The following is a 14,877-nucleotide window of genomic DNA, read 5'->3' as shown; positions in this document are numbered from 1 at the left end:
GGGCCGCAGGTTCTCGCCAGCCTCCACACCGGGCAGAGGGTGATGGTGCTGGCCCCAGTGCCCACTGGGCACACACACGTGCTGGGGTCACACTGTTGTGGATGCAGGTTGATGGCCCCCACATGGAGTCTGCAGGCCTACCCTGCTCGGGGTGCTCCGTGCCTCAGTTTCCCCACACTGCCCTGGGCACTTTTGTGAGTGGGGAGTGGGGAGAGAGGCTCCTGCTGTCCTGCAGCCCTGGGGACAGCTGTCTGGGGACACTTTGCATTTGGAGGTTCCCATCTTGAGAGGGGTTTGCCAAAGGGTCCTGCCCCTCCCCGGGCACCGAGGCTGTGGTAGGAGGCAAGTTTGTGCCCCCACAGGGCACAGGAGTCCCACAAGTCCCCCCTCAGAGAGGGAGGTGTGGCTGTCAGGAGGAGGCACCCTTGGTTTTGGGGTGCATTTTGCCTCACCTGGAGCATGGGGTAGGAAATCTGCCCCTCCTCGACGCCTCCCAGTTTAACTGGGACCAGCCTGGGTGCTGGTCCCTGCCTGGCACCGCGGTGCCCGCCCCGCGGCAGGGATGCGGGGGTGCCTGGAGCTCTGGATGCGGAGGAGGGAGGGAAGAAGAGAAAGAAGGAGGGACGGGAGGGATGGAGGGAGGCGGATCCTGGCTCCCACTGCGGCAGGACCTGGCCCCCGCCCCGGCAGCGATGCTGGACCGAGCTGGGGTCTGGGGTCCACGGCTTGGAGCCCCACTTTGCCCTCGGCCAGGCGGGGGTCGAGGGGTGCATGGCTGCCCGCCGCCTCCTGCTCAGCACCATGAAGCAGATCTGCCTCTGTGCCGCTGCCTCCTTCGCGGTACGTCCCTGCCCTCCGTCTACTGTTCCTTTTGGTCACGTCCTCCGGGGTAAGCCGTGTCCCCCCCATCCCCCCCAGGACCCCTCCAGCCCCATCCCGGGGCTCGGCTGCATCCTCTCCAGCCTGCTTTGTACTTGCATGAACAAGGGTGTGGGGGAAGTGGGCACCACCCTGCCGGTTTGCCCAGGGGCCCTGGGGGGCTGGTTGATGGATGGGGTCCCCTAGCCTGGCAGAACCGGAAGGGTTTGCAAGGGCACCAGGCGGGCAGAGTGGCATGGGTCCTGTGCCTGGCACTGTGCACCAGGCTGGCGAGGGGCAGGATGCCCAAAAGGTGACATCCATTTCCTGCTGCTGCCACCGCAGCGAGCTCGGCTTTGTCGTCACCGGCTGCGGGGTGAGCCCAGGACTTCTCCAGCTGGTCCTGTCTCGGTATGGGGACATGCGGGACCACTGGCTCAGCACCAAATCCTGCACAGGGCGGGGGGCAGCTTTTGTGCCCCCTAATCCTGGGGTGGGGGCTGGAGTCGTCCCAGGGGGTCTGCTCTCTCTGCCAGCTGTGCTCGTCCTGGTTTGGTCCCTTCCTCAGCAGTCAGAAGGGTTGGGAACAGGCTCCCTGGGGATCCCATGGCAGGGATGGGGCTCAGGCACCTGTTGGGTGCTGGCTGTGTTAGCACTGGGGGGCCCAGGATGGCAGGGGAATGGCTCAGGGCAGGGGCAGCCTGGCAGTGTTGGCTCACTCCTAGATCCTAGCTGGTCACAGCCTGGCCCCTGCACAGCTGAACTGGACCTGCTCTGTCAATCTCCTGCTCTGCAGACTGGGGAGAGGCTGAAGAAGATCCTCAGCCCACCCAAGCTGTCCCAGCTAAACCTTCCACACCTGGGGGCCAGACACCACAGCACCCTGGAAAAGGCTTGGCCCAGAGATGGTCACCCCAAGGGATAGAGATGGGTGGCAGACGGCAGGGATGGGCATGAGGAGACACGAGGAGGGCATCCCACGTGTCCCCAGGGACAGCACAGCCATCACAGCCTCCTCTTGGCTTCCTTGCAGAGCCAGGACTGGACCAAGAACGATGAGAAGCTCCTGCAGGCTGTGGACTACAACGATGCTGGGAGGGTGACCTCCCTCCTGGTCCGCAAGGGCCTGGTGGCCACCAAGCTGGACTCGGAGGGCAAATCTGCGTGAGTGCTGACCCACGTCCCTGGGACCCTGGGCACAACACAGGGCTGGGGATGAGGCTGGCACAAAAGGATGAGTTCCACAGGCCCTGGCCTCACTGCAGGTTCCACCTGGCTGCCACACGGGGGAACGTGGACTGCCTGGAAGCTATGCTGGCCCACGGCGTGGATGCCATGACCAAAGACAGCTCAGGTGAGGGCGTGGGCACCACGTGTGCCCAGTTAATGCCATGGGCAGACTGGGGATACTGGCACACCTTGGTTGTTTTTAGCCTGCTGAGGAGACAGAGGGGACAGCCAGGGGCTGTAAATTGTCCCAGCTTCCTGTGGGCACTCAGGCAGTGGTTGATGATGCTCCTGGGGATGTCCCTGGGAGGTGTTCTGGTGCCTTTCAGTACTTGAAAGGACCAAAAAAAGCTGGGGGCAGGCTTCTGAGCAGGGTCTGTTGGGACAGGACAAGGAGGGATGGTTTGAAACTCAAAAAAGGGAGATGCAGCCTGGAGAGAAGAAGAAACAGTTGATGCTGAGGGTGGTGAGAGCCTGTCCCAGGCTGCCCAGAGAGGTGGGAGCTGCCCCAGCCCTGGCACCATTCCACATCAGGTTGTCTGGGGCTGTGAGCAGCCTGCTCTGGTTGGGAATGTCCCTTCTAGGTGAGCTTTAAGAAAGATCCCTCCCAACCCATTCTGTGATTCTATTCAACCCCAGGCCAGCAGCTCCTCCTGTGTGTCCATGCTTCTGTCACCCAGCCAGACCCCTCTGCCACAGCCCCACTGCCTGCTCTCTGACCTGTCTGTCTGTCCCTCTCTCCAGGTTACACTGCCCTGCACCTGGCATCCAAGCATGGCCACCCACAGTGTGTCAGCAAACTGCTGCAGGTACTGGGCAGGAGGGTGCTGAGCCAGCCAGGGGTCCCCTCTTGTCCTTCAGCTCTCCTTTCACACTGAGCCTGGTGAGAAACTGGTCCAGTTTGCCCAGAGAGGTGGGAGCTGGCACCATTCCAGGTCAGGTGTTTGGGGCTCTGAGCAGCCTGCTGCGGTTGCAGATGTCTCTGCTGGCTGCAGGAGGGATGGACTGGGTGACCTCAAAAGGTCCTTTCAGCCCAGCCCATGCTGGGGTTCTGATTCCCTTCTCTCAGCAGTGCTGTAGGTTGACATGGCAGTCCTCAGCTCTGCCCAGCCCTCCACCGTGCCAAAGAGCCACCTCCTCTGGAGCAGTCTGTCTGTTTCCTGTCCTCCCTTAACCCTGTCCTCTCCCTCAGGCCTCCTGCCCTGTAGACCTGGCCGACAGCAGTGGCAAAACACCACTGCACCATGCAGGTGAGTGGGGGCAGTGCCAGCTCTGCCCTGCTTGTGTGCCCGTGGGAAGCAGAGCACTCAGCCTCTGCCCCTTTCGAGGTGACCCTGCTCTGGCGGGGGGGGGGAGTTTGGACTGGATGACCTTTGGAGGTCCCCTCCAACCCCTGCCACTCTGTGACTCCTCAGCGGCCAGCGGCTGCATCTCCTGCTCAGAGATCCTCTGTGACTTCAAGGCTCCCTTGAACATCAAGGACAAGGTGAGGTCCTTCTGCCCCTCACCCTGCCAGGGAGCCAGGCTGGGGCTGCCTCCAGAACGCAGCAGCTTCTCTGCTGGTTCCTGGGGTGAAAACACACCGTGGAGTGTGGGCTGCGGGAATCTGGGAGGTAACAGGAGATGCCCGAGGGGGACACCTGAGCCTCCTCTGTGCGTCCTCACCCGACCTGCCCCTTGCCCAGGATGGCTTCACGCCGCTGCTCCTTGCTGCCAAGATGAGCCACTCAGAGCTGTGCCGGTACCTGCTGCACCGCGGCGCCGCCGTCAACAGCAGGGATCTGCAGGGAAGGTGAGTCCGCAGCGGTGGGGACCGGCAGCAGATGGGGAGGTGGAGGGAATGAGCTCCCTCACCTCTGTTCGCACCTCTCTGCTCAGGACAGCCTTGATGCTGGCCTGCGAGAACGGCAGCGTGGAGACGGTGGAGGTGCTGGTGAATGCCGGTGCCCGGGTGGCTTTGGTGGACTCCACGGGTCACGACGCTGCTCACTACAGCCTGGCCACAGGCAATGCTCTCATCCAGCACCTCCTGCAGGAGGCTGCCCAGCGCCGCTCCTGGGCCAGCGGTAAGACAGCTGTGCCACCCCCTGTGCCAGGGCACAGGTCCCCAGGGAGGTTTTCAGGGTGCTGTAGGGCAGGGCTTGTCTCTAACTCACGGGTGGAGGGGATGAGCAAGGCTGAGGGACGTGAGCCCCCTTTTCCTGGGTGCTGGAGGAGCCTTTGTGCTGTCACCAGCTGGGGGCTGGGAGGTGGTGCTGAGCCTTGGCTGCCAGTCTCAGTGGCTGCAGTGCTTTGCACGTGTGTGCCCAGGCTCCTTTACAGGCGCATACAGAGGTAGCCCTGCGGGCTCTGCCTGCTCTGCCCACCCCTAGGGCCCCCTAAACCTCCCCAATTTCTCTTTCCCCACTCTGTGCCACACAGAAGAGGAGTCAGTTGGGCAGACATCCCAGGTAAGGGCCTGCCTGGCCATCCACCTCTCCTCAGGGCTGGCCTGGCCTCAGCCCCTGGGTGAGGGTCCCCAGATGCCCTGGGACTCTCCAAGGTGGCCAGAAAGGAGGAAGGGCTCCCTATGTACTGATGTCCTCTCCGGCCTGGTGTCTCTGCAGACATCTTCTCCCAGCCAGTCATCTGTCAGGGACAAGAGCAGCACCCCGAGGAAGAGGAAGGCTCCTCTGCCTCCCCTGGGCACCTGCAGCCAGGTGAGGAAGGGATCCCCACATCCACACCCCACTTGGCAGGCAGAGGGTAGCCAAAGCATGGCTGGCTCAGGCAATCTTCAACCTCCCTGCAGTGCTGGCCTGAGCCACAACAGCTCCTGGGGTGCAAGCAGCACCCTGTGCCCCGAGTGCCAGCCTCCTCCTTTCCACCCTGTGTGTCCCAGGCACCCTTGCCTGGGGGATCTGTGCTGGCACTGGTGGGGTCCATGCCCTGCTTTGCTTCTTTCTCTGGTACCAAAAAGCCACTCTGTGCATCCCAGAGCATGGCTGGCCCGGGGGGCACAGGTGCTGGAGAGCTGTCCTGGCCCTGCCGTGACGATGGGCAGGAGGGGGCTAGTGGTGGGGAGGGGGCTGATGGTGGGGAGAGGGATGATGGTGGGGAGGAGGCTGACAGGGGGGAGGGGACTGACGGTGGGGAGGAGGCTGACAGGGGGGAAGGAGGCTGATGGTGGGGAGGGGGCTGATGGTGGGGTGGGGGTGACGGGAGGAGGCTGATAGTGGGGAGGAGGTGATGGTGGGGAGGGGGTGACGGTGGGGAGGAGGCTGTCGGCGGGGAAGGGGCTGAGATGGGGAGGGGCCACTCGTTGCAGGAGGACCGGGATGCCTACGAGGAGATCGTGCGGCTGCGGCAGGAGAGGGCCCAGTTCTTGCAGAAGATCCGAGGCTTGGAGCAGCAGGAGAAGCAGAGACGGGAGGTACCTGAGCCACCCGGGAGGTGCCACCATGTCCCTCGGGAGTGGAGGGCACAGGGGGCACGGGGGCAGCATTTACCTCTCCCTGTTTTCTCTCCGTACCCTGCTAGCGGGCGGAGCTGGATGAGGGCTCCCTGCGCTCCATGGAGAAGCAGGTGAGGCCGGTGAAGAGCTCCTGAGTGGGCTGGGTTCTCTGGGGGGGTCCTGGTGCTGGGAATGCCACCTGGGCTCTCTGGTGGGAGCCAAAGGACTCCCATGGCTGTGTCCTGCCGCACAGATCAAGGAGCTGGAGGAGCGGCTGGCGGCGCGGGATGGTGAGAAGGAGAGGCTGGGCAGGGAGGTGGAGGCTCTGCGGAGCCGCTTGTCCTCACTGGAGGTAGGTGTGGGCAGCAGCTGGCAGTGCCAGGGGGTGAGGTGTTGGGGGGCGCTGACCCTCACTCTGCACCCCCAGAACGAGAAGGAGAACACAAGCTATGACATCGAGACACTGCAGGATGAGGAGGGAGACCCCCTCGAGTTTCCAGGTAGGGCCCAACATCCCCAGGTGGTTAAAGCAGCCCTTGGGGAGGTGGCACTGCGTGGCAGGGAGCAGGGGCAAGGGCGGGCATGGCACTGGAGTCCCTGCACCCTGCAGGGGCAGAGCTGCTGCTCTCCAAGAAGACGCTGAGCCCCTCGGCTGAGGAGCTGCTGGCCACGCTGCAGGGGCAGGTGCAGTCCCTCACGGTGCAGAACAAGGAGCTTCGGGAGAAGATCCAGGTGAGCATCCGTCTGTCTGTCTGTCCCTGCCAGGCGCTGCCCCCCGGCCCCTCTGCTGACCTCCCCATCTCCTCGGCAGGTGCTGGAGAACTTCGAGCGGGACGAGAGCATGGTGGGTGCCCCAGGGGACGTGGTGCCCGCCAGCCTCTACAAGGCTCTGCAGCGTGAGCTGGAGCAGCTGCGGGCACAGCGCTCGGAGCTGCTGCGGGGCACAGGTGCGAGGGACGAGGCTGGGGGACAGCGAGAGGCACAAAGCCAAGGTGCTGAGCAAGCGCCGCAGCAGACCACGGAGGGGAGCGTGGCCAAGGAGCCAGCCAGGGCCAGAGGCGAGAGCAAGGTGGCTCTGGGTGAGCTGCGGGTGCCCAAGACCTCCTCCTCCTCCGAGCGGGAGGCTGGTGCTGAGCTGGCAGAGGCCCAGGCAGCTCTGCGGCAGGCACAAGCAGCACTGAAGGAGAGGGAGCAGCGGGTGAAGGAGCTGCAGGCCCGTTTGGAGGCTGTGGAGGCGACAGCCTCCATGGGGGCCTCCCTAGAAGAGGCATCAAGGCAGAAGGAGGCTTTGCTGGAGCGGTGCAGCCGGGCGGAGGCTGAGGCGGAGGCCCTGCGGCAGCAGCTGGAGGCCAAGGCGAGGGACCGGCGAGCCGCGGGCAGTCCCCAGCCGGAGCCAGGGGCACTGGAGCGACGGGTGGCAGAGCTGGCACGGCAGCACGAGGAGGCGACAGCCCAGCTGGGGCAGCTGCGGGAGACGCTGGGCCGCAGGGAGGCCGAGCTGGGCAGCCTGCGCGAGCAGCTGGCGGCCCGGCCGGTGGCGCGGAGGGAGCACGAGGACGCCCTGGAGCGGCTGCGGCTGGCGCAGGCGGAGGCAGAAGGCCGAGTGCCACGGGACGAGCACGCCCGGGCCACGGCGGCGCTGGAGGAGCAGGCGCGGGCGCTGCGGGAGAGGGCGGCTCGGCTGGAGGCCACGGCGGAGGCCAAGAGGCGTGAGGCCGCCCGGCTGGAGGCCGAGCTGGCGTCGGCGGTGCCGCGGGCAGAGCACGAGGCGGCACAGGAGGGGCTGAGGGCCGAGGCGGCGGCGCTGGCGCAGCAGCTGGGCGAGCTGCAGAGGCGCCACGAGAAGACGTGCGAGGAGGTGTTCCGCGTGCAGCGCCAGGCGCTCTTCATGAAGAGCGAGCGTCAGGCGGCCGAGGAGCGGCTGGCGGCGGCACACAGGCAGCTGGCAGAGGCGCAGGACGAGGCGCGCAAGCTGCGGGAGCTCCACGGCCACGCCGAGGACTCGGCACGGCTGGTCAGGGAGAGGGACAGGAAGGTAGGGGACAGGGAGAGAGGGTGTGGGAGAGTGGGTGAAGGGAGGAGGTAGAGGCTGGAGGTGAGGAAGAAATTCTTGGCGGTGAGGGTGGGGAGGCACTGGCACAGGCTTGCCCGGGGAGGTTGTGGATGTGCCCTCCCTGGACGTGTTCAAGGCCAGGCTGGGTGAGGCTTTGTTGCTTCCTTGCATTTTCTTCCCTCTTTCTCCTTCCCCAAGCTGAGCTCAAACCCAGGGGCAGAGGGAGAGGGGTGGGAGCTCTGCCTCTGCCCTGCCACGGGGGCCACCCGGGTGTGGCAGTGGGCATGGCCATGGGAGACCCTAGGGGAGCTGAGGCTGAGGGAAACCTCTGGGTGCTGCACAGATCACTGAGCTCTCCAAGGAGGTCTTCAGGCTGAAGGAAGCCCTGAACGCACTCCCCGAGTCCCGGGGACCACCGCAGTCAGCCCCAGACAGTGCTGCACTCCAGGCCAGGATCCGTGCACTGGAGGAGAAGCTGGTGGTGGGTATTGGGTGAGGGTGGGGACACACTTGTGGGCATTGCCTGGTGGGTTCTGTAAGCCCTCAGCCCCGTGCCTAAACCTGCTGGTTGGCTTGCAGGAGACAGAGAAGAGGCACAGCAAGGTGGTGACGCTGTACCGGAGCCACCTGCTGTATGCAGTGCAGGTGAGATGGGGATGTGGATGAGGAGGGAAGTGGGGACACCAGTGTGACACACCGGGTGTGATGGTTTGGGAGTTACCTGCTTCCCCCCAAAAGAATTCACCCAGACTAGACTCAGCCAGCTGGGAGTTAAGGAATGAAGCTTTTCTGTTCACAGCTTAGCACAATATACAAGCAGATGGTCACAATATTTACAGCTACAGACAGAAGTCAGAGAACCATAGAATGGGTTAGGTTGGAAGAGAGCTCAAAGCTCAGCCAGTTCAAACCCCCAGCCACAGGCAGGGGCACCTCCCACTAGAACAGGTCGCTTAAGGTCTCATCCAACCTGGCCTTGAACACCTCCAGGGAGGTTGTGGAGCACAGAAGATCTTCGATCACATTTGGTGCTTCTGTGCTCCACAACCTCCTTGGGCAAACCTGTGCCAGTCTCTCACCACCCTCACTGCAAACTTCTTCCTCACATCCACTTTCAATCTCCCCTCTGCCACTTTCAACCCATTCCTCCTCCTCCTCTCATTCCAAGCCCTTGCCAATAGTCCCTCCCCAGACTTACTGTAGCCCCTTTCAGACCCTGCAAGGCCACTCCAAGGTCTCCTGGAAGCCTTCTCCTCTCCAGGCTGCAGAGCCCAAACTCTCTCAGCCTGTGCTTAGAGCAGAGCTGCTGCAGCCCTCTGAGCATCTTGGTGGCCTCCTCTGGACTGGCTCCAACACTTCCATGTCCTGCTTGTGCTGGGGGCTCCAGAACTGCACCCAGGACTCCAGGAGGGGTCTGAGGAGAGCAGAGCAAAGGGGCAGAATCCCCTCCCTAGCCCTGCTGCCCACACTGCTCTTGCTGCAGCCCAGCACAGGGTTGCTGTCTGGGCTGCACTCACACTGCAGGCTCCTGTTGAGCTTTTCCTCACCCCAGACTCCCAAATATACAATTTTAAAGCAATACAGAAACTCAACAGCCCTCCCAGAAATCAGAGTCCCCAGGAAGGGCTCCCAACCACCCTTCCAGCTTCTTTCCACCCCTCTACCTAATCCCAGAGTCTGCCTTAGGTGCAAGGTGAGCTGGAAGGATGGGCAAGGGGGGTTAGAAGATTAGTTGGGTTACACAGATCCAGGCAGAGCAGCAGAAGCCCAGGGAGAAAACACAGACACTGAACTCAGACAGAGACTCACTTGTTTGTGTCCCTGATTTTATCCATCTCAGCAAGCCTATCAGTGAAGTAGCCATCACCATTCTTTCCTTTTCACAGCCTATCATCTAATTTCTCTCACTAAAATATTCCAATTAGCCTCAAACCAGCACACTGGGGCACCAGCCAGCCTCATGTCGGTGCCCCCCATGCATGTGGGGGAGCAGCAAGAAGGGGCTGGATCCTCCTGCCAACCCAGGGGTGCACAGTGGGGAGGGGGTTGGACCTGGATGATCTTTAAGGTCTCTTCCAACCCCATCCATTCTGTGATTCCATGTCCACTCTGATGTCCACACCAATATCCCTTCCACCCCAGGGCCACATGGATGAGGATGTGCAGAGACTCCTGTGCCAGATCCTGAAGATGCAGCGGCTGCAGGAGCAGGGCCGGTGAGCCCCTGCCAGCACAAGAGGTGGTGGCACAGCTGGTGACATGACTGAGGGGCCAGGCCCAGGATAGCTACCTCTGTGCCCCTTTGCTTCTCTGGGCAGCACCCTGGCACTGACACATATGCACTCCCACATCCCCCCAGCCCTGCTGCCCTCCACACCCCAGCACAGCAGCAATAAAGTATTTATACTCATGCCAATCGGATGGTTCGTCTCTGGGGGGGGCACCGGGGTGGGCACAGAGGGATGGGAGGGAGGTTGGCAGAGCTGGGGATGGTACAGGATAGGTGCCATCACCTCCTCCTCAAAGGCTGGACCAGTTTACCCTTGGAGTTTCTTTCAACTTGGCAGTCATAGAAACATGGAATGGGTTGGGTTGGTGGAGACCTTCAAGATCACCCAGTGCCAACTCCCTGCCATGGGCAGGGACACCTCCAGCAGCCTTGGCTGCTCAAGGCCTGGCCTTGAACGCTTCCAGGGAGGGAGCATCCACAGCCTCCCTGGGCAACCTGTGCCAGTGTCTCACCACCCTCACTGCCAGGAATTTCTTCCTCCTCTCCCGTCTCCATTTCCCTTCTAGCTCAAAGCCATTGTCCCTCGTCCTGTCACTCCCAGCCTTTGTCACAAGTCCCTCCCCAGCTCTCCTGCAGCCCCTCAGGCTGCTCTAAGGTCTCCTTGGAGCCTTCTCTTCTCCAGGCTGAACAGTCCCAACTCTCTCAGCCTGTCCCCACAGGGGAAGCTCTCCAGCCTCTGATCATCCTCATGGCCTCCTATGGACCCTCTCCAGCCTCTGATCATCCTCACGGCCTCCTATGGACCCTCTCCAGCCTCTGATCATCCTCATGGCCTCCTCTGGACCCTCTCCAGCAGCACCAGGTCCTTCTTGTGCTGGGGGCACCAGATCTGGAGGCAGTGCTGCAGGTGGGCTCTCAGCAGTCCCTGCGATCCCTTCAGCCCGGGTGGCCCCAGATGGGCTCGAGTGGCGGTGAGGGCACCGTGCCGATGGCGTGGGAAGGGCTGCAACCAGCTCGGCCGGAGCCGAAGGCGCTTTTCTGCCCGCAGGTGCGGGGCTCCCCGCGGAGCGCGGCTGGGCGCGGATCCCCCGCCCCGGGACGGCGCTTCCTGAGCGAGGAAGTGCGCTGGGGCCGGCCGGGGCCGCCGCTTCCCGGTGACGCAGCCTCGGCTCCCCCCGGTCCGGCCCCGCAGCGGTGAGCGAGGTCGGGGACAGACTCGGGGGAGTTCAGTGCCTGGAGCCTGCCAGCCTCGGGGACACCCTGGATGGAGCCGTGATGGGGGCAGCAGCACCAAAGTCTCCTTCCCCGTCCTGCTCCTCTCCCTTGTCCCACGGAGGGACTCCACAGTGCCCCAGCCCCTGTCTGTCCCCACGTCCTCCAGCAGCGTGGAGCCACCAGCACTGGAGGGTGCCCCCAGGAGCGGGCAATAAACCAGCCTGAGGCTCTGATCCCTGTCCTGCTCTGTTGGTGTCCTCCGCGACGCTGCCGAACTGCCCTTGGGGACAGTCCCTTTGGCTGGCTGCGAGGCTGGACAGAGCCGCGGCGCGGATCCCCCCCCCCCCCGCCCCGGGGACGACGCTTCCTGAGCGAGGAAGTGCGCTGGGGCCGGCCGGGGCCGCCGCTTCCCGGTGACACAGCCTCGGCTCCCCCCGGTCCGGCGCTGCGGCGGTGAGCGAGGCGGGGGACAGGGCTCCCCGCGGGGCTGGGGGCGCAGAGCGGGGCCGGGGGCGCAGCGCCGGAGTGCAGGCTGCGGGGAAGGTCGGCAATGTGCTGCGGTGGGCGCCGAGGGCAGGGTCTGTCGCCGTGGTGCTGGGCTCGGTCAGAGCGGGGCTGGATGGGTTTTGGTGGGGGGGTGTCTCCGTGAGGGACAGTCCCTCCCGAGGTGCCCTGAGAGGCGGGGACCGGCTCCGTGCGCTGGTGTGACCTGCAAGCCTGGCTCTAGGCAGAGGTGGCTGCAGGTCCCCAGTCGCAGGCACCTTCTCTCCCACCCTTTCCTCCCTCCTGGGCGGCAGCAAACTGCCCCAGAGCTTGTGGCAAAGCCAAGCGGAAACTGAGGCACGGCACTGGGGGCTAGCCTGTAGGTGGGTCTGAACTCCTGGCTTTAGTGGTGTCCCTGCACCACCTGGGGACCTGTGGCTGTAGTGTCCCTGCTGTCCCCTGCCCTGGAGTTTGAGCATCCTGCCTGTCTCCACAGGTCCCTGGAACTGGGCAGCTTTGATGAGTCTCCAGGACATGAAGTGGCTTTGGGTGGTGGCGTTTGTGGCACCTGCCTGCACTGCTCCCTACAACGGCACCGAGGATGGGGACAATGGGAACAGAGGTATGGGGACAATGGGGACTGGGGATGGAGGGACAGTCAGTTGGGATGGAGGTGTGAAGGGACCTAGGGGGACAGGAGGGCTGTGGGCAGAGAGGTGGGGAACTGGGAGGTCGGTGACAGAGGGACCAGAGGTGTGGAATGGAGGTCTGGGAGCAGCTGGGGAGGCTGGAGACAGGACTGGGTATTTGAGATGGAGGCAGCAGGGGTGGAGGTACAGGGGCAGTGAGGGAACTGGAGACACAGGGACAGACACAAGGACAGAAGGACAGGGCTTCTAAAGACAGAGGTAAAGGGATAGTGGAGGGCTGGGGACATGAGGGGACCAAGGACAGAGGCGAGGGGCTGGAGGCACTGGGGAGGGAGGGGCAGCAGCATGCCAGGAGTGGAGGTGGGGGGCTTCAGGGAGTCACAGACTCTTCCTGACCCTGTCACCCCCTACCCTTCCCTGTCCCTGCCATGATGTGTCCACTTGACTCCCACTGCCACGTCCCCCAGGCCACTGCACACTGCAGCATGGCACCCTGGGCACCCAGGTGCTGCTGCAGTGCCCGGTGGGAGGAGGGGGGCCAGCTGAGTGGCGCCAGGGTGACACTGTCCTGGGCACATATCCTGCTCTGGGGCTGGCCCTCCCCAATGCCAGCCTGGCCCACGAGGGCCAATACAGCTGCCACCACCCTGGCACCGGCGAGACTTGGGCCACCGTCTGCCTGCGGCTGGGCTGTGAGTGACCCTGGCCCCCTCCATGGCCCCCGCTGCTGGCTGGGGGTCCTCTGGGGAGGCTGGCAGTGGAGTGATGACTGTCCCCTGCCCCAGACCCCCCTGCACTGCCTGACATCGAGTGCTGGGCCATCAGCTACCCGCAGGCTGTCAACTGCTCCTGGGTCCTGGCCCCCGAGCCGCTGCTGGACACCGAATTCGTGGCCACGTTCAGGTCAGTGGGGGCGTCCCGAGCCCTGGCTGAGCCCCCCCACCCTGTACCTGCATCCATGTAGAGCTGCAGACAGGGCAGGGCAGCTGCAGACAGGGCAGGGCAGCTGCCCCCTTGCCCAGCTCTCGCTCTGCCCCCCAGGCATGGCACAGAGATGGGTGAGTGCATCCGCACGGGGCCACGGAGCTGCTCCTTTGGGGACGTGCAGATGTTCTCCCTCACCCCCTACGTGGTGAATGTGACAGCCAAGAACCCCCTGGGCACTGCCTCCACGTTCCTGCCCTTCCTCCTGGAGAACATCAGTGAGTGCCAGGGTCCCCTGCAGACCCCTCACACTTAACCCCATGGCCCAGGCAGTGTGCCTGGGTCTAATCACCTCTCTAGGTTGTCCAGGGTGGTAGTGGAGTCCTCATAGAATCAACCAGGTTGGAAGAGACCTCCAAGATCATCCAGTCCAACCCAGCACCCAGCCCCATCCAATCACCTAGACCATGGCACTCTCTGGAGGTGTTCAAGAAACGTGTGGACATGGCACTTGGGGACATAGTTTAATGGCCATGGTGGCACTGGGTCAATGGTTAGACCTGATGATCTTAGAGGGCTTCTCCATCCAAACCAATTCTATAACCCAGCCCCTGGGGCATCCTTTGGGCCTTCTCCCTCTTGTTAGCTCCCTTACTTGGGAAGAGGAAGCATCAGTGCAATGATTTGCTGGGTCTCAGGCCACCTCTGCAGCCTGGCTTGAACAGTGAACAGCATCACTGTCCCCAGTGTCCCCGTGCTGGATCCCCCAGCCAGCTCCTCTCACCTTCCTTGCCTCCCTGCTTCATCAGTAAAGCCAGACCCCCCCGAGGACCTGCGGGTCTCCCCCATCCCCGGGGAGACCGAGAAGCTGCTGCTGGAGTGGAGTCCCCCAAGCTCCTGGCCCTTCCCAGACTACTTCCCGCTCAAGTACCGCATCCGCTGTGCCGGGGAGGACAGCTCCATCACCACGGTACTGCCTCCCCTGCCCTCCTGCAGGGGCTGGGCTGAGGCACAGCAGAGCAAGGCTGCGTCCTGCCCTTCTCCCCCCCCCCCCCCCCCCCGACCATGTGCCCCTAACCCTGGCTCTACTCCCAGATCGAGGCACAGGAGCAGACATCTTACACCCTGACGGGACTGCGACCCAGGACCCTGCACCACATCCAGGTGGCCACCAAGGCCTTCACAGACTCGGGGGAGTTCAGTGCCTGGAGCCTGCCAGCCTCAGGGACACCCTGGATGGAGCCGTGATGGGAGCAGCAGCACCAAAGTCTCCTTCCCTGTCCTGCTCCTCTCCCTTGTCCCACGGAGGGACTCCATAGTGCCCCAACCCCTGTCTGTCCCCAAGTCCTCCAGCAGCGTGGAGCCACCAGCACTGGAGGGTGCCACCAGAAACGGGCAATAAACCAGCCTGAGGCTCTGATCCCTGTCCTGCTCTGTTGGTGTCCTCCGCGACGCTGCCCTTGGGGATGGTCTCTTTAGAGTCATAGAAGCAGGCAGGGTTGGAAGGGATCACAAGGATCAGGCAGTGCCAACCCCTGCCATGCCCAGGGACACCCTACCCTAGAGCAGGCTGCACACAGCCTCAGCCAGCCTGGCCTCAAACACCTCCAGCCATGGGGCCTCAACCACCTCCCTGGGCAACCCCTGCCAGGCTCTCACCACTCTCCTGCTCAACAACTTCCTCCTCACCTCCAGCCTCACTCTCCCCACCTCCACCTTTGCTCCATTCCCCCCCACTCCTGCCACTCCCTCACAGCCTCAAAAGTCCCTCCCCAGCTTTTCTGGAGCCCCCTTCAGGTGCTGG

At 63.5% G+C, this 14,877-nt stretch overlaps 2 protein-coding genes across 2 annotated transcripts; both read left to right on the top strand.

Moving 5' to 3' along the window:
• Nucleotides 1-625: 625 nt before the first annotated feature.
• On the top strand, nucleotides 626-9,987 carry ANKRD24 (ankyrin repeat domain 24). Its single transcript, XM_064175222.1, has 19 exons — nucleotides 626-840; nucleotides 1,892-2,022; nucleotides 2,124-2,212; nucleotides 2,830-2,894; nucleotides 3,278-3,335; nucleotides 3,501-3,571; nucleotides 3,771-3,877; nucleotides 3,964-4,151; nucleotides 4,507-4,535; nucleotides 4,692-4,784; nucleotides 5,393-5,497; nucleotides 5,605-5,649; nucleotides 5,772-5,870; nucleotides 5,946-6,018; nucleotides 6,129-6,250; nucleotides 6,330-7,553; nucleotides 7,915-8,052; nucleotides 8,151-8,216; nucleotides 9,714-9,987. Exons 1-19 carry the CDS (start codon nucleotides 772-774, stop codon nucleotides 9,789-9,791), a joined length of 2,850 nt encoding a protein of 949 aa, XP_064031292.1. The 5' UTR covers nucleotides 626-771; the 3' UTR covers nucleotides 9,792-9,987.
• Nucleotides 9,988-11,396: 1,409 nt separating this feature from the next.
• On the top strand, nucleotides 11,397-14,493 carry EBI3 (Epstein-Barr virus induced 3). The gene is made up of 7 exons (XM_064175202.1): nucleotides 11,397-11,469; nucleotides 11,996-12,121; nucleotides 12,617-12,841; nucleotides 12,935-13,052; nucleotides 13,191-13,351; nucleotides 13,883-14,043; nucleotides 14,169-14,493. The coding sequence occupies exons 2-7, from the start codon at nucleotides 12,019-12,021 to the stop codon at nucleotides 14,319-14,321; spliced, it is 921 nt and encodes a 306-aa protein (XP_064031272.1). The 5' UTR covers nucleotides 11,397-11,469; nucleotides 11,996-12,018; the 3' UTR covers nucleotides 14,322-14,493.
• Nucleotides 14,494-14,877: the final 384 nt, after the last annotated feature.

The sequence above is a fragment of the Pogoniulus pusillus genome, chromosome 41, assembly GCF_015220805.1.
Source record: "Pogoniulus pusillus isolate bPogPus1 chromosome 41, bPogPus1.pri, whole genome shotgun sequence".
Lineage (NCBI taxonomy): Eukaryota > Metazoa > Chordata > Aves > Piciformes > Lybiidae > Pogoniulus > Pogoniulus pusillus.
This window is presented reverse-complemented; position numbering and strand designations above follow the sequence as displayed.